The sequence below is a fragment of the Candoia aspera genome, chromosome 4 (assembly GCF_035149785.1).
Source record: "Candoia aspera isolate rCanAsp1 chromosome 4, rCanAsp1.hap2, whole genome shotgun sequence".
NCBI classification, from domain to species: domain Eukaryota; kingdom Metazoa; phylum Chordata; class Lepidosauria; order Squamata; family Boidae; genus Candoia; species Candoia aspera.
This window is the reverse complement of record NC_086156.1, coordinates 25936854-25960440: the sequence shown is the minus strand read 5'-3', so window position 1 is coordinate 25960440 and position 23587 is coordinate 25936854. Positions and strand designations below refer to the sequence as shown.

General features: G+C 36.5%; 1 protein-coding gene across 3 annotated transcripts in view; it reads left to right on the top strand.

The window, feature by feature from the left end:
* The window catches only part of SLC25A13 (solute carrier family 25 member 13), a 123611-nt gene that overhangs the window by 62544 nt on the left and 37480 nt on the right, over nucleotides 1-23587 (top strand). For all 3 annotated transcript variants that reach the window (XM_063303665.1, XM_063303664.1, XM_063303666.1), the window contains 6 exons: nucleotides 4784-4930; nucleotides 10928-11066; nucleotides 11955-12048; nucleotides 12194-12278; nucleotides 16574-16658; nucleotides 18909-19067. In XM_063303665.1, the coding sequence (XP_063159735.1) occupies nucleotides 4784-4930; nucleotides 10928-11066; nucleotides 11955-12048; nucleotides 12194-12278; nucleotides 16574-16658; nucleotides 18909-19067 (709 nt within the window). The remainder of the gene's footprint in view (nucleotides 1-4783; nucleotides 4931-10927; nucleotides 11067-11954; nucleotides 12049-12193; nucleotides 12279-16573; nucleotides 16659-18908; nucleotides 19068-23587) is intronic.

The following is a 23587-nucleotide window of genomic DNA, read 5'->3' as shown; positions in this document are numbered from 1 at the left end:
TGTTTTGAATTAAGCAAGTTTTAGTATTTAATCCTTGTTCTTTGAAGCTTGCCTTATATATGAATTGGTTACCTTAAGACAGCAGGACATCACAGTTGTCTCAGTATGTGAATTTTTTTTTAATATAATTTGCACCAGATGTGACACCACTGGGTCTTTTAAATATTATAAGATACATGTCCACTTGTTATCAAGGTTTATTTAGAGAAAAAAAAAAGAAATTAGAAGTTGCTTGTACTGACCTGCTTTCCATCAACTGTGACCATTCAGCCACAATTGTATGTTTTGTAATTTATATTTTAGAAATAGTTCTGTTAAGTAGAAACAATTCAGTGCAATAGAACAAAGTACTGGTGGAAATAACTGATTCTGAAGTTTTAAAAAGAGTACCAGAAAGTAATGAATCAATATGCTATACTGTGGTTGTATCATGCTTGTTCTGTTCCCTGGTATGGTAAGAGAGTTGTTTTCAAGGGCCAGATTCTAGGCAGTTTTCCTGGGAAAGTAAAAGTAGCAGAATGTACAGAAAGGGCTTCTTTCAGTAGTGTCTGGGGAAGGGGTGTCAAAAAAAGTCAAGATAGCATTTGCAGCAACACAACTGAAACTCTGACACTTTTATGTGTGCATTATTTCTGTGAGCTCCATCAATTGTATAATCCAGTCCTCTACTGTGGGTTGTCATCCTAACTTTTTAAATCTTTTTTCAGGCCCCTGGCTTCTTTAACTATTTAGAAAGTGTGTCCAGATTTGTGTATGTGTCAACTGGTGGCTAGCCATTTTAATTAATTATTAAGGCCATTCTTAACATTTTAAATTCCTCAGGTTTTAAATTCCTTTAACACTTAAATACACCACGATTATTGCTGAGTAATGGGACAAACTTTTAGTTTGGTCTTCTCCAATATGTTAACTTCCAGATGTGTTGGGTTTTCACCCCCCTTATTCACCAGAGTTGTGAGAGTTGGTTAGGTAAAGGTACAGGTTTCCCTTGACATTAAGTCCAGTCGTGTCTGACTCTAGGGGGTGGTGCTCATCTCCGTTTCAAGGCCGAAGAGCCGGCGTTTGTCTGTAGACACTTCCATGGTCATGTGGCCTGCATGACTAAACGGAACGCCATTACCTGCCCGCCGAAGCGGTACCTATTAATCTACTCACATTTGCATGTTTTTGAACTGCTAGGTTGGCAGGAGCTGGGACTAGCAATGGGAGCTCACCCCGTCACGTGGATTCGAACCGCCGACCTTCCAGTTGGCAAGCTCAGCAGCTCAGCGGTTTAACCTGCAGCGCCACCGCGTCCCCTGAGAGTTGGTTAGGAGGGTGTAATAGAAGTATTTAGGATTTAGTGTTTAGTATTTTTGGATAGCCCCAGTTGGGAAGTCTGCTCTATCCATCTACCAGTTAAAACTGATTTTACAGTTTGGGACAGCAAGAAACTGATGAAAGAGACAGCTTTCTCAACTAAAAGAACAAGCATATATGTACTTACTCCATTTTTATACTGTAGGTAACGTGACCTGCAAATAAGCAACTTCAATAGAATAGTGTCAGCTACAAGCAAGCAACTTGATGTTTTACCTCATCCCTTTTAGAGGACAAGTAAAGTCTCCAGTAGGGTAGGATAGTTGTTACACACAGAAACTTCACAATGGTTTACACAAATGTACACATTTATCTGATTCTTAAAATCTAACTTTGGATGTGTTAATGCTGAATATCTAACCTTTTGTGGTTATAACTAAAATGATAAAGTAGTGGATATTCCTTATCCTTTTCAGTGTGTGTTTATGATGAAGATTCTTATCCATGCAGTGATTAATTGTAGAAGCAGAAAATTTATCTGTGTAAATAGACAGTTTGTCAATCTAAGTTGCTAAAATCAAACCACCTACTTCTTTCTTTATTTAAAGCATTTATACTTTGTCCTTTAGCATGTAATTTCTCAGAGTGGCTTTTATAATAATAAATGTGCCCCCCCTCACACATACCTGGCTTTCAGTCTAAAAAGATGTGATAAAGAAGGAAGGAGGAGGTGGATAGGAAGAGACAAGGAAAAGAAGATAACTCTGGCCCTATTTTCCTTGTATATCAATCTAATAATGGCCATTGAAGATGGAAATGGGGTGTTCAGGAGGACCAGATGAAACTATCACTTCCAAAGCAGATGATCACAGCATGGCAGTTGGTTTTTATGACTTGTGTAAGAAAAAAGTACTGTAAGGGTCTACAGTCTGACTGGAAATGGAGTCAGTGGAGAGCAAGGTACTTAATTGTTAGCATCTTTCTTTATACGTGACATCTTAAAACAAAATAGTATGATTTATTGTATATATTCTGCTCAGAGAGACCATACTTCCATTTATGTAGCTTGTTGCGTTGGGCTGTCAATAGTTATCGTTTTTACCTACCTATCAGGCTCATTGAAATCACATGTAGAAATGGGAAAGTGCAGATAGGATTTGTGGGAAGGACGAAGGAAAATCTTTATGTGATCAAGAGGTAGTATTGTGGTAGATGCAATCCAAGAAGCTGCAATCCCTGCCCCAAATTCAACATCGGTCTTTTACATTCCATTTTGTATGTGATTATTTTATGACTTTAAAAATACCTCTAGATATGTGCTTTCATACTATTCCATTCTGGTAGGCTTGTTAATGGTAATGATACCTGTCAATGGGATCTAATAACATGCAGCAATGGGTCTAGCTGTGGTGAGTCAAGTGAGCACTAATCAATTTGAAATAGCAGTCATGACTGAACCGAATTCCTCATGCCTGGACAGTAAAATGGCTTTGTGAACTGTAGCAAGGAAAAAGAAGTTGGGAAGGATTTGCACATATATGTGTGCAAATGAGAATCAAAGATCTGGTATCTGAGTTCCTGTTATCAACAGTAAATTAACTTTGAATAAACACTTATTATGGCTTTTAGGAATTCAGACTGTGAACATCAAGGAATGAGGCTATTTTTAAAGTTATGTAGAAGGATTACATCATCTGCAATTGAGGGAACATTTGTCAGGCTGTTTCTGTTGTATTGAGAAGCAGCTTAATTTTTTTTTTCTTGCAATGCCAGTTTAACCCATACTTTGCTGACTCCAGAAACTTTTTTGCATGTTGTAGGGATCATCTCAATGGCAGAAAGTGAAGGATATTAGGAGTAACTAATAAGGCTTCTCTGAGCTTCAAAGATGGTTTGATCAAATCAACCCAGCAAAGTACTTACTTTGCCTACTGAATTGGAGCAGTTGCTTTATTTAGCCACTTCTTCCGGCTTCGATATTTCCCCTTGCTAGGTAAGGCAGGTTATGTCATCGGACATTTGAAGCAAAGTGACAGAGTGCTCACTAACTTTGCATAGGCCTAATGATTAAACTTGCAAGGTCATACATTATACTGCTTTGAATCTACAGTAGGGTTAGCAGATTTTTCAGTAACATTGCATGATCTTCCACAACAATGTGGGGATCCAAAAAGAATTTGTTAAAAAAACCCAAAATCTAGGGAGATGTCCTGAATCTCTGAATTTCATAGATTTTTGGCATTATTGCCATTTTGATTTTTTTTTCTTAAAAAGAGAAAAATATATTAAATTCAGGGGCCCTATGCCATCTGGGGATATCACAGATGCCTTTCTAACAGTGGATGATGTATTTTGATTCCTAATCTATCGGCATGATCTAGCCAAATTTGATGTATTGGTTTTAGTAGGAAGCAAGGTAGTGCTTAGCTTCTTGCTAAAATCAGTTGGACTTAACTTTGCTGAATCATGTCCTGTATCTTAAATTGTGAAAATAAGAATATTTTTTGCATTGGTTGCTAGTTTTAATATTTTATCATTTGTATCTTTTATTTTTTCTGTGGAAAGAGACTGAGTAGATTTTATTGTATTTAATGTATCATCAAGTTTCCTGAATGCCAATTAATTTGAAGAAAATGTGGCCTCAGAATGGATCATTGCTTGCATTAGGATGTATCCATTATTCTGTGAATGATGCTGTACTCATAAAATACATCACTTTGAGCTGCATAAAATAAAATCTGCTTTAATTTACTATGTAATAAAATAAAACTACAAGCTGGCTGGCTGGTATTGACAAATAAATGTAAACATTGAAATTCTAAGCAATTTTGACATAGGTAGTATTTTACAAGATCTAACTTCCATAGAGCTTGGTTCTGTTATGGAAAAGAATAGAATAGAAAAAGGTAAGTTAGAGCATGCAGAGGTGTTCCAGCTCCCTAAAGTAATTGTGTTATTTCCTAGGCTTATGGAGCTGTCCATTGTTTTCCTTGAAAAAAACATGTTCAGTTTAAGGAATGGCAAATAGGTGCAAATTTAAAACATGTTCAGTTTAAGGAATGGCAAAAATACTTAAATACTCATGCACACTCTGAATCACTGTTTTGTATTTAATACTCTGCTACAAGCACTATATTCATAAGCTTTAATAAACTTTTAACAACTTCCTGCTATGAAATAGATTGAATATCTACATTATAGATCAGATTTTCAGGCTCTTCTCAGAACCTAAATGCAACATAGAGATGATAAAGGAGGTGAGTGCTTTCTAAATGGCAATAGGCTTCAAATCTCAGCCGCTGCAGCCAAAATAACCAATGTTGGGAGATGTAGTTCAGCAGTAGATGGAAGGCAGAAGTTCTCAACTTTTGGTGTAATGGGGTCCTGCCTTTTAAAGAGGTGTGCAAGTCTTTACTGAAATAAATTAAAGAGGCAGAATATGACAGAGATATGAGATTTAACTATTTTTTTCATACTTTTATAGGAAATACAGTTGGAACATGCAAAGCAAGCATTTGTGCAACGAGATAATGCTCAAGCTGGAAGAGTCACAGCCATTGACTTCAGGGATATTATGGTCACCATCCGACCTCATATGTTGACGCCTTTTGTTGAAGAATGTCTAGTAGCTGTAAGTTATCTGCTGTTTATAAATATATATGATACCCTTGTTTTTATTGGCATCCCACTGAGACCAATATGCACAGAAAGGGGTAGAGAATGAGCAGAAGAAACTACCTATTTCAAGATTATTTTTCTGTTCTTTTTATTTTTGCTAGTATCCATAATCCAGGCTTTGGATGCAAGAGAAGGAGTTAAATTTATATACATGATAAATCCTTTTAGCCAGTTATGCAAGGTTTTCTTCTCCAGAAGACTGCGGTGTTCTCTCTTCAGGTCCGGAGTTTTGGCCAGCAAACTTGAGCTGTATCAGATGACCTCTTGCACCATCAGGGTAAATAATTGTTCTGTCTCAACAAGTGAATTTCCCCTGTTGGGACAGATATGCATGAAAGTTTGTTTCTGTAAGGGTAACTTTGCTTACTCACAGATTGGCAACTAATACAGCACCAGGAGCCAATCTGAAAAATGAATGGCAGGCTGGAAGCTCCCATGTTTTTTGCATGTTTTGATATATGTTACCTTTTAAATTGCATATTGCACGAAACTTTGCATAGTGTCTTAACCTTGATAATAGACCAACTACAGACATTAACAGTAGCTCCAGAAATGTAATCCATTTATATCTGACCCTAAATAGGTTTGAGAAGAAATATTTCACTTTCAGGCAGTTTTTTTCAGGAATGCTGGTTACTTAATACCTCTGACTGACATTCATGTTTTGCAACCAACTTGAATATGGGTGCTGAAAGATTTAAAACTTTTGCATAAGGCTATTTCCATATTATCTGTTTTCCAAACTTTTCCCAAGAGTAGTACTGAAAATTCACAATATTTTACTCTGTGTATTTTTTTTTAAAGATCTGTATTCTCCCCTTGAAGTCAAAGGATTCTCAAAAGGAGTTACAACAGGTTGTTACAATAATACCAGTCCCCAAATTTGTACATATTCAATCTAGTACAACCTTGCCCAAATTTGGGAGTCTCTATGTGGAACCATTTCCCAGAGTTCTCAGCAATAACCATGTTGGAAGGAGAATTCTGGGAGTTGAAGTCCAAACCTTGATCAAATAGATCAGTCTAGGTCAGCAGTTTTAGAGCAACCTCTGGTAAAGGAGAACAGAGTAGATATGTCTGCCAATAGATGGAACCAGGATAGTATTTTTGTTTCTTGCACCATTTTTTCCTGGAAAAAAAAGGGAGTGCAGCCCCCAGTTGCCCCTGGCTCTCTAACCTATGGCAGACATTCAAGTGTACTTCCCTCCAGCTCTGTACTTGTAGCAAGTGGTTTTGTTTTGTTTTGTTTTAATCTGAATTATCACCAAATGCAAATAAAATCTGTATGATTTTTTTTTATATAGTATAACCCAGCCTTCCTCTACATGGTTTCTGTTCAGATGTGTGGGCTTCAACCTCCAGGATTTCAATAATGCAATCCTGGCAGGTGAATTCTGGAAATTGAAGTTCATACATCAGGAAGGCACCTATGTTAGAATCACTCTGTCTCCCCTTTACATGATTAAAAATCCATTCTTGGAACATCAGGATGTAGTTTTTTGAGGACATCAAGTTATTTCCTCCAGCCTGACAGTCTGCCTTCATTTATAGCTCTCCTATATGTTAAAAGGTCAAATTATTGAAGTGGGAACTAGTGCTTATGATTCAGAGGGTTCTAGATTGCACAGCTGAGTTTTGTTAATGCATCAACTCTTCCTCAACATGCCTTTTGTTTGTGGAGGGTGGAAAATGGGAGTCTCTGTGGGAGACTTCTTTTAATGCCAGTTTATCTGAAAGAGTTTGGTAGCACCTTTCCAACTACAAATTTTATAAAAGCCATAATAAAGCCATAAAATGTATTATTTGGAAAAGATGCTACCATGCTCCTTTTTGCTCCCATAGACTAACACAGCTCTCCTACAATGCCAATTTATCTATAACCCTTATGCTTTTCAGTTCACATTCTCATTGTCCATGTTGTCCGGAGAAGATGGGGTTACGGTACAACATGACATACAGCACTAGGTTAGGAAAGTCTGGTTTATTGCCTTTTCTAGGCAAACTCCCCCATTCTTTTTTTAATAGTTCACTCTATCACTTTGATTTCTGAATACACATATCCAATTTCACCCTCAGTAGTACTGCAAACTTTGATGTTCATGGTGGCTTTTAAAGGTTGTTATATTTAGCCGTTCTATTCAATATTGTATATTTCTGAAAAATTATGTCCCCACCAACTTATCCAATAAAGTACATATCTGGCAAGATTGGAAAGAAAAAAGTGACACACTAAACCAACTCTATCCTTTATGAAGGAATGATGGCTTGATATACAGAAATTGGGGAACGGGATGGGTAAAATGTACCTGGGAAGATTGTGCACAAAGTCCTTAAAATGATGAATAGGTACAATTGGAAATGAGTTAAAAATTCTTTGAAAAATATTTAGCCTCACAAGAATGAATGTATGCAGACTTAAGAATATGTATATTGATTAGCAATATATTTCAGTTCCTTTGCACATTCAAAGGTTTATTTTCTTTTAAAAATAATTCAATGTTTACCAAGGAATCTCATTATGAAGCCTGTTCAGGATAGGATTTTTTTAGGTGAAATACACCAGCTTCATAATGTTTAGTTTCTTTGGACTAGTAACATAGCAACCACCTTCTAATGCATCTGCATTATAGTTATTTCCTTCCTTTGATTTTTTTTTTTTTGGTAAGGAAGAAAATTGTTCTGCTAATAGTATCTCTTAGTCAGAACCTAAGGTAGTAATATCAGTATCTATTTTATATTGAATTCTGATCTTAGATAGCTATAATATTAGTATTAAAAATATCACTTTTTTTTATTAAACTAGCAAAACATGATGACAAAAACAAAAAAATTTAAAAAGGAAAAAAGAATTTAAAAAGGAAAACTAAAAATGAAATAAAATCAAATTTTAAAAATCATTGGAAGTCTTTCTCTTGCTCATTTTATAAGGTTAAGGAGAAATCCAGTCAATTTAAACATCCATGTTCTAGCCACAGTATTTCTGCAGACAAGGCTAACGTATTAGGAAAATCTTCATTACAGTAGTTAAAAATAGTGACCAGATTTAAATAAACCCATCCTTAGTCATAGAGTTCTTCAAAGTTTTTTTACTGTTCTGTTTATTTTTCAGCCAAAGTTATTTTCACACCACTGATCAAAATAATTTTTTTTGATATTTTGTGGTAAATATTCAGTTTAAAAAAAAAGGGTTAAGAATAGGGATAGAGATGCAAAAAATCAGTGACTGGGTTTATTGTAAAAGATTATTCTGTAATCTTTCTGGTTTCCTCAAATACTTTTGACCAAAAGTAATGACTGTTTGGGCACTTCCACCAAACATATACTAATAATTTACTTCCTGTACAATCCCCACAACAAAATCTAGAAAGGTTACAATTTATATATTTTTAGCAGAGCATAGTACAAACTACGAATTAACTTCATGGTCAGTTTTTGATAACTTGCTAAAATAGACTCAACATGAATTCCAAGTACAAAGAGTTGAAATTTTTTTTTAGTCAAAAGTTTATTTAGGCTTTCAAAAGAATCTATCATCTGAGTTGATATTAAAGAATAATATTAAAGAAATTATATTAAAGAAGTTACCTTGGCTTTAAATGAAATACACACACACACACCATTCTTTAAATTTAATTAATGGATATAAATTTCTGCAGAAATCACTGAACATCTCTCATGTTCTTATGGTCAAGAAATTGAAGAAGAGAGATTAGGAGCCCAGGATTTATAACTGAATGGATGGTCCTTCGTTAAGACGCCGTTTTGAAGACATTGTACAATGCAGTTAAATGCAAACTTTCAGCCAAATGGCCATTTCACAGCCCATAAGTGGTGTGATAGACTAATTTATTTATGGAGTCCTTGGTGGTCTCTGAGCCTTGGTGTTTTCTTGCAGACGTTTCATTGCCAGACTAGGCAACATTTTCACTGATGATGTTGCCTAGTCTGGCAATGAAATGTCTACAAGAAAACAACAAGGCTCAGAGACCACCAAGGACTCCACAGTTCAACCCTGAGCTACAAATATTCGCTTGCTTTTGTTTGTTTGTTTGTTTGTTTGTTTGTTTTATATTACTGCCCCTCTCCCCCAATGGGCGGTAATATTGACTTATTTATTTATCAAATTTATATGTAAGCGTTCCAAGAGACTCATTTCAACGTTATGGCATATCCAGTTAAAAGAACCTCTGTGACAGCCTTGAGACAGACTTGGGATGTTAAAAACTGCTTATTCTCAATGTAAAGACATGAAGTTACGTATACTTATTAATCAGTAAGCACCACTGAAGCCATGCATAGGCTGAATGACTAATGACTTTTGTGTATGTTAGTAAATTTTATTCAAATTTACAGCTTTGGTTTTTTGGGGTGCTGTTTATACAAGATATACATGGTCCAATGGATCCAATGGTTTCTATTTATAAATAGTGTTCATAGAATTACATTTTAAGTTCAACCTAAATAGATTTGGAGATTCACATTAGGTTGGCCCTACACATAACAGGAATGTCATGTAATGGGTTGGAATTTGGCCTTCTGACTGAAAATGTTTCCGTAACCCTGTTCAACTTGATTCCTTTTGTTAAGGGTCCATAGCTTAGTGGTTGAGTATTTGATTTGAATGCACAAGAGTTCAAGTTTCATTCCTTGTGGTTCCAGTTTAGGGAATTCAGATAACAGTGTAAAGATAGACTCTTTTTGAGACTTTGAAGAGCCAGCGATTGAAAACTATCTGGATGGGCCTGTGACCTGATTACTTGTAAAGTACATTCATGTTGGAAATTGTGTGTACGTTTCAAGAAAAAAAAATTAAAAAGGGAATTCTACCCCCCCACAAACTGCAGAAAATACTTACATTTTTGCAATGTCCCACATGTATACGCAACTTGTAATCTCCTTACCTCTGAGGTTACTCATTTTATAAGAATTCAATGTAGGAAGCATTTCTTTGTCTGAAGTAATTCTGCAGCCTGCTGATCAATGCTGTATGTTATATTACAGAAAGAGGATGATATTTGCTGGGCTACAATTTTACATTTTGAGATGCATGAAATTTATATTGTACGCAAGCCATTTTCATTAATGTGAGTTTTCCCCAAATTATTACTGATGGACAAATTGCTCCATTCATATTCTGGAATTATCTTCCCATGTTTAAAAAGTCAACTCAGTTTGTGGCACAAAAATATCTGTTCTACTCTGCTGGGAAAAGCAACATATTATGTCTTACCTGTCAGAATTACTCAGTTGGGTTTGTCTGATGGATACTGAAAAGATTTACTTGCAAGAACGCTTAATGTTTGATTAAAGTGGTAACATTAAAATATGTATTTTAAAGATAGGCTTTTCAGTTACTTCAGGGAATCAGTTGTAAAAGCAAAGCTTGAAAAATCTTAAGAGAACATTTCATTGCTGGATGCATATGATGTGATACTCTCTAGATTTAAATATTAAGACAATGACATCCCCCTTTTCTGTTTTTTACCATATCATGATTTAATTTTATGGTTTCCACCCCCACCCAATTTTGTACATTAATAAAGTTGGCATTTTTAAGCCTTTAATATTTGCTCATTAGAGGAAATAAAACACATTATAAACCTTTTTTTGACTGCAACGGAATTGAAACTTGAACTCTGTAAATTACCACTGGCCATGTTATAATCCTGCATATGTATTTGTTTAGGTTTCACTGGAACAGGGGGAAAAGCTTGTGCACTGGTCATGATTAGCTTCAGTAACTTAAGAATCTATTATGGTCTTTTTTATATTTTGCATTTTAAAAATCCCTTGCTACTTCCATTGGTGTTTTTAAAAGCTAACGATCTTCCACAAGCCTCTCCCACCTTACAGCAAATATTCAAGTTATATGATTAAAATATAAATATAAACTCCTGTCTAATACCTTCTTTTTCTGTTCCTGCTTTTGTCATTACTTTCTCTGCTCTAGGCTGCTGGAGGTACCACTTCTCATCAAGTCAGTTTTTCCTATTTTAATGGATTTAATACCCTTCTTAATAACATGGAACTTATTAGGAAAATCTATAGTACTCTGGCTGGACATAGAAAAAATGTGGAAGTTACTAAAGGTTAGTTGAAATTCAGTAATGAATCTTTTTCCGGAAATGTTCCCCTCCCCCTCATCTTTTTAGGATATCAGTGGGATGGGTATACAGTGATAAACAGTCCCCCCCTCTGGTATTATATGATGAACAATATAAAAATATTTTATAAGCATAAAAGGAATTGCATGTATCTGTTGTTTGTGCTTTCCCTTTTTCAGATGCACTCGTCTGTTACAATTAACTGGTGAACCTATCTTGACTTAAATTTTTATTTTTAAATCCTGTCAAAGATCATAGTTCTTAGGTAGGGCTGAACAGTGAGTGAACAGTGGATGCAAAGATGTTTTTAAAGTATAAAAACTTCCTAGGATTGGTGCCAAATTGGCAGCCTATTAAAGTGACCTTCAAGGATTGTTGAAGAATTCCATAAAGTTGTATTGGCATTGCAGTAAGCTGATCTACAAGCCTGGAACAAGATGTTATCAGCTCTGTCTAACCGCTTTTATAGAGAACTCCCTCTGTAGTGCCAAACCTCCATTAATATGACCTACTGGGACACACATGCAAGCAAAGTTCCATATCTCTGTCTCCATTTCTTCTCTCTCCTCTCTCTTTTTTTCCACTCTGACCCACAACTGATTGATACCGTATGTCAGATATCCTAAATCCTGCTGTTAGAACTAAGCTGTAAAGGCAGACTGTTCCTCTTTTTTGCATGATGGATAGAGCATTTAAACATACATTTACACAGTGGCAGGCATGCCATTTGTGGTATTTTCCCCCTTCCTTTACAGCGTATTGGTTTAATACTAAATGTTGGTGATTCCTGGGACCTTTGTGGATAGCTCTCCATGTTGTTTGATTAGTTTTCCCTTCTGTATTCCCCACCCACCACCCCTTCTTCTATTGCAGAGGAGTTTGTTCTGGCAGCTCAGAAATTTGGCCAGGTTACACCCATGGAAGTTGACATCTTGTTCCAGTTAGCAGATTTATATGAGCCACGGGGGTAAGTTGAAATTACCCTTTTCTTTGCTGTGGAAAAAAAAAGTGAAACAGTATGGTTGAACAAAATACTGCCCACCGTTGCAGGTATCTTATTTTTCTATAGCAGTTGATGCAAAATTAACTTTTGTGATTGCTTGCTTCCTCAGACGCCTGACAATGGCTGATATTGAAAGAATTGCACCTTTGGAAGAAGGAACTTTGCCCTACAACCTTGCTGAGGCTCAGAGACAGGTACGGGAAGGATGCGGAGGGTTGATGCAAATGCTACTTTTACCTTGTGCAGTCCTTTCTTACGTAAGTCTGTTGAGTTCCCATTCTGTTGCAGTGAAGCTACACCTACTCTTTTTGTGGATTATATAAAGCAAAGTGGCATTTTTTTAAACAAATGCATATTGAAGTTGGATCACTCAGATCAACCAGAAAACAAAAGTGCTAAGTTTATCCCAGGTAAATTTATATAGGATTTTGGCATTTTGTGTTGCCTGTTTGTTGTACTCTTTAGTCTCTCAAAATAGTTTAAAATAATTAAGATCATAGGATTTTTTTCTTTAATCTTAATTTGTATTTTTTTAAGGAGCTTTGGTATTAGAAAATGATATGATGCAAAAGACAATGAAAATGTCTTTGCCAACTTTTAAAAACATTTTATTGGTCTCTTGTATATATTGAAAACTGACACAGACCTGGGTGTAGTTCTGTTTTTCTAAAGCTATCACTTAAGTCAAACCAAATTCTGTATGTTGAGAGCTTGGAAGGTTCCCCCACCCTCCCCACTCTGAGTCTGTGCACAGACGCCAGTTTGACCACAATGAGTTGATACAGGCTACATTTTTGGGTGTAATAGGCCTTGAGCCAGGCCCTCCTCACTTGGCTGCCTCCTCCCACCCAAAATCACCCTACAACAACAGTATATTTTTAGCTTTGCTTTAGAAGTAAGTATGATAGGAGGATGTTTTCTTGCAGTTTACTCATAAAACCTGTATGGAAGATTACCCAGAGATTAAAGACTAGAGTTATTAAATGGGGCCCATATTGGAAGCTGCTGCAGATGCCACCAGGTTTGGGCAGGACTCAACAGCTAGGAATTCTGAAAGGGAAAAGAAGTTTGGGACCAGTGGGACAATCTGAATATTGAGAGCACAGAACTATGGTATTTCTACTTGAAAGTAAAACTATGATATACAGTACAAAGAGTTTTCTGACAAACTGAAATTCAAAAGGAATGTATATTGGGTATGGAAGGCGCATATATAACTAAAGAAAAGGAAAGTGCCAAAGCCCATCTAGCTAGCGAAGACCAAGGAAGGGAGAATTATATAGATTTTAATGCTCCTCTGGGGTAAATACAGAATCTTGGAAACCATGTTAGGAATTTCCAAGACTCATTTCTAATGAGTAAATTAAGGCAGACTCTCTTTGGAAATGCTTTTTGCCATGTTTTTGTCCACCTGGGCTGAGTTGCAGTTTTTGAGAAAATCTGTTGGCTTCTGCCATCTTTCCCATTTCTTTCCCAGCCTCTCTACAAGCTATAATAGAAAATATCAAAAGGCAAAAGTCCAAAATGAATGGAATGCTAAAAATAATTTTAAAATGTACCTTCAGCAATATTAGGAGCGAGAAGTATGTGTGGGCAGGGGAGGTATCTGCTAGTTATTGCAAAGTCTCCCATGATGACAAGATGGTAAAATATTGGTTGAATGCTCCTAGTATTTGTTGGCTCAACAGCTGGTAAAGCTACTCTACTCAAAATATTTCATTCATTAGTGGAGAACGTTAGGATTCCTTAATGGATCCTGTGCTATTTATCATTTTCCTAAACACTACTTGAGGACAGCACAAATCTAGGAGGAATAGTAGTCACTACTACTAGGATTTTAATAGAGGCAAAACTGACAAGATGACATTCAACAGAGATAAAGGTAAAATTCTGCATTTAGAAGCCAAAAATGCAAGTACTGTAGGAAAATTTTGATCTGAGTAGATCAGATGCTGACTGTGAGCCAGTGGTGAGATGTGGCTGATATAAAAAATAAGGCAAATTAGGCTTATCAGAGTTAAGGCAAATAAGGCAAATTAGCCTTATCATTATCCAAGTTTCAGTGTCTATTTCTCAAGAAATAATAGTACCAGCCTAATCAGTGTTATCAGTTATACACAAATACATTGGCAAACTAGAGAAGAGTAACCAGAGTGATAACAAGACTGAAAACAAACAAACAACCAGATAAAACAGTTGGCATGGAAAGAAAATTAAGGGGCGCCTGAGAAACTGGTAGGTTCCCTTATGATGGACATATTTAAACAGAGACCAGCCAGCCATGTTTTGGGATTGCACTATGAGGGGAATTTGACTACATGATCTCCAAAGTATCTGATTCCATGATTTTCAAGGTATTTTGTAAATCTCCAATTCTACAAATATTCTATTTAAGTGGTAGGTTCTAAATCCAACATTACTTTCTTGGCATTGACATCAAGATTTTCTATGAATGTTACCAATCCCTGTGGCTAGCACTGTTACATTGTTAGGGCTCCTGAGTGGAGAATTCACCATGTACATTATTTTTTTTTTTTTGTGATCAGCTGAGATCCATAATAAGAAATATATTGCACTGCAAACTACATAGCATAAGCTACAGATGGAGTGTTACTATAACTAAGCAAGACCTTTTTAAGCATAACAAAGTCTTCACATATCCAGGGATTTTATATCCTCTTTTCCCCAGTAATTCCTGTTCACTGCATTGCAAAAATATCTGAAAACTCCAGAGAAGCTTTATAGTTGAGGATGGGTAGGAAATTTAGTTGGAGCATATTTTGATATGAATTTACCTTATTTGTACTTCTCAAACCTATACAGATACTTGAACCAAAGCACAATCATCATACTTTGATAGTCACACTTTTCTGAATGTTGCAATGCAATTTTCCAAAACTAAAAAATGTACAGGTAACTGAAAATACAGATAAGGAGTCATTTTATTGGGAGAAAGTCCTTGCAAAAATGGGCATGTGAGGAAATCTGCAGGCAAGATTGAGCATATTTTGGAAAATATGCATGAAAATGCATGTGAAAGTTTGTATTTTAAAAAAAAGAAACATAGATGATGCAGAAAATTAGATGAATAAGTTGGAAAAATGTGAACCTGAGTAAAATGGAGTTTGACAGATATGCCAATTTTGCATAGGCTTCTCCACACAAAGTTAGGGATCATGCCCGTCTGGAACTTAGAAACCACTCTCAGTCAATCAGTGAAGACAGCTAAGATAGATGAAGCAAGTGTAAGACAACTTCCTTTTGCCTGATTGTAGAGAAGATTAAGTGCCAGTATTTTATGCAACAAAAAGAAAATAGCATGTGTAATATTCTGGATCTAACTGGGATTTCACTGATCTGGATTTTAACTAATATGTTTACACTCCCTTAAAAAGCATTTTAATGTTGTAATTACATTACCAGTTTCCCCAATTTTTAAACCATTTTTACTGACCCCAGATAAGTTCTAATGTTAAGGTCTTGCTTCTGATTAAGATTAAATAACTGGTCAGGGTGCAATATATGTTTTATTTTTTTAATTTGAGAAATTAAATTAAACTGTCCCAATTCCTCCTACATCTTCATAGCACATAGATAAAAATGCTCCCTTAACCTCCTCGTATACTTGCTTTTAACTCTATTCCCATACCTTCCCATATGTCCTAACAGTCAGGAATCACGCTGAGACAAGGAGTAGGTCTCTAGTGTTTATTACTGCTACATAAGACAGAAAATCCTAACAAACTGAAGAAGCGTGGGAAAAACCCAGACAGATAAACCCCAAAAGTTAAGGTGGGTCTGATCTGTGTCTCTTTGAATGGCTGCTTAATTCCTCAGTACTACGCATGCGTTTTCCCCCCTGGATAGGGGCCCCCTCCTGCTCGCCATCAGTACTCATGACACCATAGCTGCACAGGCCATATAATGAAAATGAGTGAAGGAAAATAACTTATTTTCAGTCATGTCCCATGTATTCAATACAAGCTTTGACATACTTTTCTGGAAAGCATTTTTGCAACAGAAGCAGATTTTTTTTCACATTAAATCATGATAGAGCTTTTAAAATAGTAACTGGAACACAGGGATAGTGGTGGACAAGCTGGTATTTTTTTTAGGTGCAGACAGCTCAAAACTTGAAAGAGTTCCTCTGTAAATTAGTGATAATTATGGAAAGAAGGCCACTTTGCCTTCAGTTGATCAGTGCTCACTTTTATACCGAATGAAGCAAACATTATAAACTGCATTACCTCCTCAAGGCAGCTTGATAGTACATGTTGTAGCCACCTTACTGAAGCCCAAGATGTCTCAAAGGTACAAGAATTTTAGGATGAAATGTGTTTTCTTTGTGACTGTGGCTTTTTTGCTATCCAAGTATTGTTTACACATCTGTTCCATATTAATCTGATTTCCCCTCCCCTTCCTCCTCCTCCTCCTCCTCCTCCTCCCTTTTACTGCCCCAAATCTTCTCCCTAAATTTGAAATCTTGCAGCAAGCGCCAACTGATGTGTCTCGACCTATTCTCATCCAGATAGCAGAATCTGCATACAGGTTTGCCCTTGGTTCAGTTGCTGGAGGTTAGTGAATTAATGAATGAATGACAGAAATATTAGCCTGACTTTTTTTCCTCTGCATTGCTCTCGACCTTCGTTATCCTTTTTTTATTTTTTACATGAAGAAGCTTTTCATCTTATTGTCATTGTATCAAAAATAATTCGACCTTTGCTATTTGGATTCTTCCCTGATTGACTGATGGATTGATTATTGACTGACTTTTTAAAACTTACCTACTTTTTCATTAAAACCCAAATGGGCTTAGATTTCTCTAAATCTAATGCTGTGCAGTGTTCCTGTTCAGAATTTATTCCAGCTGTGCCTTTTCCCCCAGAATCCTCTATTCCATACAAATACAACAATCATCAGCTTCCTGTGCCCTCTGAATATGCTCAGAAGAGACAGCACGAAACACTTCATCACTTGCACGAATATTGCCACTGCCCCTGAATCAGGCTGTGAACAAGCTGGGGCAAGCCAGTTTATTTTCGTACCTGAGGGAAAAGTACCACAGATCCTTGTTCTTTTCCTCAGCAGTAAAAATACAACAATAAAATCCTAGTCTAACAAGCTGCTCCTTTTTTGACATTCAGAATTATCTCAGTGCTACTATTCTCTTGACAACAGTAGCTTATATTATTATTATTACTACTATTATTATTACTATTATTTTCCCTTTTAATCATTCTTGACTACTGGTAACCGCCTGGACAAGTCCAAGCAGTTTTCCTGGCAAGGTTTTTGGAAGTAGTTTGCCGTTGCCTCCTTCCTAGGGCTGAAAGAGTGACTGGCCCAAGTCATGCATCTGGCTTTGTGCCTAAGGGGGACTAGAACTCATGGTGTCCCTGTTTACAGCCTGGTTCCTTTAACCAACACACCAAACTGGCTCTCTGGTTTTATTTATTCAGACTTATATGCCACTTCATGCAGGAGATCATGCGGATTACAGTCTGCTTAGAGTAATAAGATTAAAAACCATAAAATAACAAATAGCAAGGAATGGCAAACACTCGAAACCCATTGTTCCAACAACAGTAAAAGCTGGTGGCACGTTGGTTACTGACCTGTTAATGTTTGGGAAGAATTATCTTCTTTTTTTCAATTGGCAAAACTTGGTGATATCTCCCTTTTATGTCCTGTTAGGGCTATGTAACACCAACGCTTGGAGAATTGACTTCTCTATTTGTACATATTGTATACTAATTGATATAAAACTAGATAGTATATATTATATACTAATTAATACATACTAATATGTAATATATACTAACATTTAATATATTAGTATATATACTAATTAATACATACTCTTATTATAGACTATCACTCTTAGTATGTAGTATCTTAATTGTAGATTCCTTTGTATCACTCCTGTCTCCATCTGTTTGCAAACATTAACTTAGCTTCATTAAAACAAAGAGAGAGGCTATATGGTTTGTCCACTTTAACTTTAAAAATTTTAAAAATGGCTATTTTCATATGCCTAACACAATGAACATTTGCTAAAACCCATTCGCTTCTCCCTGTAGGGTCAGTTTGAATTCAGATTCTGGGTTATTTTGTCATAAATTTTGGCTCATAACTTCTCTCAAGCAAAAGAAATTGATCTTGAAATGGGGGCTTCCATGAAAAGGTAGAAGAGGCACTTGCCTAGCTTTGTTGCCATTAATTCCCCAATATCTTGTGCAATTTTTCCTTTCTTGCTCCTATCAAATAGCAGCCAAGTGCAGCACAGTAAAAACTTCTTTGAAATTCAGGAAAAGTCTGATACTGGATGGGAAGAAGGGAGGTGGGAGGTTTTTTTTTTTTCCAGAGGGAGGGAATTGAACATTATGCTCCTTGGCTAGTCACTCATGCAATTTATGAGCTTTAAATAAACCTAAAAGGGGCTGTGGTGGCTCAGTGGTTAAGACACCAGGCTTGTCGACCAGAAGGTTGCAAGTTTGGCGGTTCGAGACCTGAGCACTGCGTGACGGAGTGAGCTCCCACACTCACCCAGTTCTTGCCAACCTAACAGTTCAAAAGCATGCAAATGCGAGTAGATAAATAGGTACTGCTTTGGCGGGAAGGTAACAGCATTCCATGACTGTCGTGCTGGCCACATGACCGCGGAAGTGTCTTCGGACAACTCTGGCTCTTCAGCCATGAAACGGAGATGAGCACCGCCCCCTAGTGTCAGACAGGACTAAACTGGAACCTTTACCTTTACTTTTTTTAAATAAACCTCATGCTGAGAAACTTAATACAAAAAGAATTTTTTTCCTTGTTATTAGCTGTTGGAGCCACTGCTGTGTATCCAATTGATCTGGTGAAAACACGAATGCAGAACCAGCGCTCCACTGGGTCATTTGTTGGAGAGCTGATGTACAAGAATAGCTTTGATTGCTTCAAGAAAGTGCTACGTTATGAAGGATTCTTTGGGCTGTACAGAGGTCAGTATCCAGATGTTTTAGTTCTAATTCAAGGGAGTGCAAGAGGTTTGATGCCTGTTTGGATTTTCTTACAGTTCTGTTCATCCATCTTGTCCCCAAATGGGAGCATTTGGCATTCTCTAGGTTTTGGGCTACAGAGTGTGAGCTGCATTGCACAGATTGTTACCAATTTGGATAATGTATCTTCATTGGGGCTGCATCTGGCCCCTCACCCCAACCATGCCAGCAAATCCTCTTGCTAAAATATCATTCCTGAACGTTTTCATAGTTTCCACATTATAATGTTAGGAAAGTTTTGTATTTTTTCCTCTGTAGCGAATTATTAAAAGCGTTTTCTCCATTTGCTGCTGCACTTTCTCCTAGCATGTCTGATATGAAACAAGAGCAGCCACTTCTATGCAAAATGCACAATTGCTTCAAAGCCAGCTGTCAGAGACATTTGAAGTCCTCTGATGTTACTTAATAGCTTCCCCTTAACATATTTCTACAATGCACATAGCAATAGTGACCAAGAGGTCAACACTGTAGCTTCAGAATAAACATAATAAATCATCAGAAATCATGAGCTGGTACATCAATTGTTTTATCTATGTCTCTCTTGTAGCGAAGGACCAATGATCCAAATAAGTGATATATATCTACTCAGAAAAAAATTGTTTCAATCATGCCAAATAGCAGTTTCGTTGCTGAGGAGACAAACTGCTGTTCAGTTTTCTAGTACCTCTGTGAATGAGTTGCCAGCAGTTTCATTTTCACTATATAGCTAGATGCAATGGTGGGAGAAGATGAAACCACAAAGACATATGGAATCTTGATCATTGGAAACCATAGGAAGTATGATTCTCGCAGCCCCCCATGTTGTAGCAGATAAGATAAATCTCAGTTCATAAGGATTTATTTAATCTCAACTGTGGAAATATAAGAACCTCTGAGATTATAAATATTTTTTTTAAAAAAAGAATAAGCAAGGAGGGGAATGTTAAAATGCAGGTGAGTCTGGCAATAGACATATCTAGGCTTCCTTTCATATGAATTTTAGTAACTTCTACTGTTTAACAGATAAATTATATATACATGTGTGTGTGTATGTGTGTGTGTATATATGTATATAGAAGTACCAGGGCCTGAAGGAGGAACTAGAGAGGATATGGAAAGTGAAGGCCAAAGTGGTCCCAGTGGTGGTAGGGGCACTCAGGGCTGTGACCCCCAAGCTTAGAGAGTGGCTCCAACAGATCCCAGGAACAACATCAGAGCTCTGTCCAGAAGAGTGCAGCGCTAGGAACAGCTAAGATACTGCGCAGAACCAAACTCCCAGGCCTCTGGTAGGGGACCTGAGGTTGAGGAAGACACATACCACCCATTGGGATGAGAAGGGAATTTGTGTGCGTGTGTGTGTGTGTATTTTTAGTAAAAATTATTTCTTTAACTTGCTTCAGAGCCAACAAATCTTGGGATAGATCTGATTTATTAGATGTACAGTATAATTTTTTCCTAATTCACACCTGTTTCCTGGTTTGCTGCACAGCATTGATAAGTTGATGTTTTGGGATACTAGTTCTTATTTTAATACAGCTATTGCTCACTGTTTTTAAAAACTTAAAGGGTGTGAAGCTACATTACATGGAATCAGTTCCCTAGTTTATTAATGCAATATTGTTGACTGTGACTGGCTCTGTTTTCCAGCCCTTCTATCTGTTCTTAAGCACTGAATATGCCTGGGGTTGAATATTAGACCTTCTGATGCAAAACATCTGCTGTACTGCAGAGTTACATCTGCTTCCTTCTGGCAAATATTTTATTTCCATCCCCCCTCCCCTCACTTATTTTACTTTTCTTTTTCTGTTCTTGATAGTTTCTGAGTACATGATATAGAATGCCAGAATAACCTTGTCCTTTAAAATCTTCTGTCTCTGATCTTGGTTGATTGCTGTAGTGCTAATCTAGAAACTGAACACATGTATGCATGTTTAGAAAAGAACAAGCAGATTTCACATTTAATCTCATGAATTTATTAAATTCATGTGAAAACTGTTACCCTGACCTATATGCACACTATTAACATCTCAAATTTTGGTTGATCTTAGAATCTTTTCAGGCTATTATTTTAAAGCCAGGGATTTATAGCACTGCCATTCACTTGCAATTAAAAATTAATTTTTAGATCATTATTGTCATATATGAAACAAATCTGTAGTGTACTGGAAACTCCTTCAACATCTGCCCTTTACATTCTTATAAAGTGTATTAATCCAGTCGACATCCACATGATGTTTTATACTAGTTTTCCTTTTTATCCATCCGTGGGACATTTTGAAAATTTTCATCAGATTGCTTGTAAATTTTATCAAATCTGCTACTCTATATCTGAAACGTAAAAATGTTGAACAGGAATTCCAGACTGTAAATGAAATATTTCTTTGTACAAGCATGACCCCAGAATAGAATAGCTTGGACTTACTGTGTGCATCTTTGGAATGATTAATTTTATTTACAACAACAAAGTGCATAGGATTATTACTTTAGAGTTTTCTGTTTTAATCCACTTTGAGGCACAATATACATGCCGGTGGAGTCCTTGGTGCTTTCTGAGCTTTGACAGAAGTGGGAATGTTTTACCTTAAGAAGAGAAGACTGAGGGGGGATATGATAGCACTCCTCAAGAACTTGTAAGGATGTCCATGAACAAGGATTAGGATCTCTTCACTATCATCCCAAAATGCAGAATACAGAACAATGGATTTATGTTACATTTATATCAGTTCCAACTGAACATTAGAAAACCTTCCAAAGAGTAAGGTAAAGGTTCCTGTTTACAAACTTTGTTTGTAGGACTTAGTTTCTTGTCCTCAGTCATCCCTGTTCCTCTTCCCTGAACTTAATACAGGTTGTCTTAGTTTAATGCCCAGAATTGGTCGTAATACTTGAGGTGGGACTAAACAGAATAAAGCATTAGTTCCTGTGATTTGGAAATTATACTTCTGTTGATGCAATTAAAATTATGTTTGCTTTTTTTCTCAGCTACTTCACATTTCTAACTCATATTCAGTTAGTAATCAACTACTATTTCAAGGTCTTTTTAGAAGTACTATTAACAAGCCAAGTGCATTTCATTTATATTTTCTAAGTGAATAACTTTCCATTTGTCAGTCTAACTCTTTTATTTTCAGTCTATTTGTCTAACAAGATTGCTTTGATTCTTATTTTTATCTTCTAGGGCAGCCTTTCTCTACCTTTTGACCCTGGAGGAACCCTTGAAACATTTTTCAGGCCTCAGGGAACCCCTGCACATTCAGCCTCAAATATAGGCCAGAAGTTACAAAATTATTATATTCGTTTCATGTGTAGGCCTGTATATAGGCATTAACAGTGTTCTTAAACTAAAAATAAAGAATGAAACTTGCCTTTAATGTGAAGTTGCCTGAATTTGAAATAATTTTTGAAATAAATCATGATCTCCCAGGGAACCCCTAGTGACCTGTCGTGGAACTCTAGGGTTCCACGGAACCCTGGTTGAGAAACCCTGTTCTACGGTATTAGGTATCTCATCTGATTTTGTGTTGTCTGCCACATTCTCTCTTTTTCCAAGTCATTAATAAAAAAAATTTAAGAATACAGAATCCAGGACTGAATCTTTTAGCATCTCTTGATACCTCTCTCCATTCCAACCCTAACTCTAGAATTGTAGAGATATTGTAGTATCTGAAGGTCAGATTGACTGATAAATAGTTCACCAGATCTGCTTTCCCCGTTTATATTTATTGAGAATTACATACAATAGAAGTCAAATCTAAAGAAAAAGGTAGAAAAGAAAGGAAAGAAGAAAGAAAAAGGTGCAAGAAAAAAAGGAAAGAAAAACTAAAGTTATGAAATATAATGACTTCCAACCTTCTCTCCAACAGATAATTACAATCGTATAATTCTCCCTCTCCCTTAGACTCTGGAGATTTGAACTCAAAGTCAATAGACAATCCCTGGCCGTGTTTCTGTTAGGCTCAAGCTTTAATCCTGCTCTTTCATCCTGCTTTTCACAGTTGCCTGATGGAATATATATTTTCTTTTCAAAGAATACAGAGCCAAAACAAGAGCTCAGTAGTTCTGAATTATCAATGGTTCTCCAGTTGTCTAGGAAGAGTATTTTCCCTGCTTTTTCACATGATCTTTTAAAACCAGATTCTAAGGACTGAACCTGGGGTCTTATGTGGTTCATGACTACCAACCTAGGCCCACTCCTTAAAAATTGGCCAGACTTTACATTTATTTTCTTCACAGAGACTGCATTCCTATGCAGACTTGTCTGAGAATAAAGCCCACTGAATTCAGTGGGACATCTGAGTATATAGGCATCAGGTTGGTTGGTCCATTAGTTATTTTCATATTGGTAATAACTATCAAGTGGCACTTATGCATGTAATTTCACTCACTATGGCAAGACTAGACAACCTAACATCCTCCTCCAGTGTTTTGGATCTCAGCTTCCATCAGGTCTAACTAATGGTCATCTGTAACATGCAATGATCATT